The 517-nt window shown below is 74.9% G+C and overlaps 1 protein-coding gene across 1 annotated transcript in view; it reads right to left on the bottom strand.

Annotated features, from left to right (window-relative positions):
* Positions 1-330: 330 nt before the first annotated feature.
* RAX (retina and anterior neural fold homeobox) overlaps positions 331-517 on the bottom strand; it is a 26,546-nt gene continuing 26,359 nt past the window's right edge. The window contains exon 4 of the mRNA XM_019518300.1: positions 331-517. This exon is cut by the window's right edge and continues 257 nt beyond it. Coding sequence (XP_019373845.1) covers positions 331-517 — 187 coding nt within the window.

Raw genomic sequence — 517 nt, 5'->3', positions numbered from 1 at the left:
GGGGTCTCTGCAGAGTCCTTTGCTGAAGGCAGAGCTGCTCCTAAAGCTGATCTTCCCCCGCGGCACCCTCGGGGCAGGGGTGGCTCTCCTGCAAACCTGCCTAGCCCTGGAGCCTGGGCCGGCCAGGAGGGGCCGGGAGAAGGGGCTGGGCCCCGCGGGGCTGCCTGGCTCCGTTTACACGGGAAGCGAAGTCTCCCTCGGCTCAGCCCGGCCCCTCGGCCCCTCCCCACGCAGAGCCCCGGCCCCGGCCCCGGCCCCGGCCCCGGGACACAGGCAGGGTCCTTCACATCCGCGTCCTGGAGGGCGGCGGCCCGGGCTGCGCCCGCCCGCTCACAGGGCCTGCCAGGGCTTGCCGATGGCCTGGATGTGCTCCTTGGCCTTGAGCCGCAGCGCCGCGATGCTGCTGTTGCGCGGGTCGGGCTCGTCCAGCGGGAACTTGTCCACGAAGCCGGGCCCGCACTGGTAGGGCGGCGGCGGCCCCAGGGCGCCCAGCGGCTGCAGGCCGTGGCCCGCGGCG

Source organism: Gavialis gangeticus, unplaced genomic scaffold (genome assembly GCF_001723915.1).
Source record: "Gavialis gangeticus isolate Ggan-Ray unplaced genomic scaffold, GavGan_comp1, whole genome shotgun sequence".
NCBI classification, from domain to species: Eukaryota; Metazoa; Chordata; order Crocodylia; family Gavialidae; genus Gavialis; species Gavialis gangeticus.
Note: the sequence above shows the minus strand (reverse complement) of the source record. Positions and strands in the feature narration are given on the sequence as shown.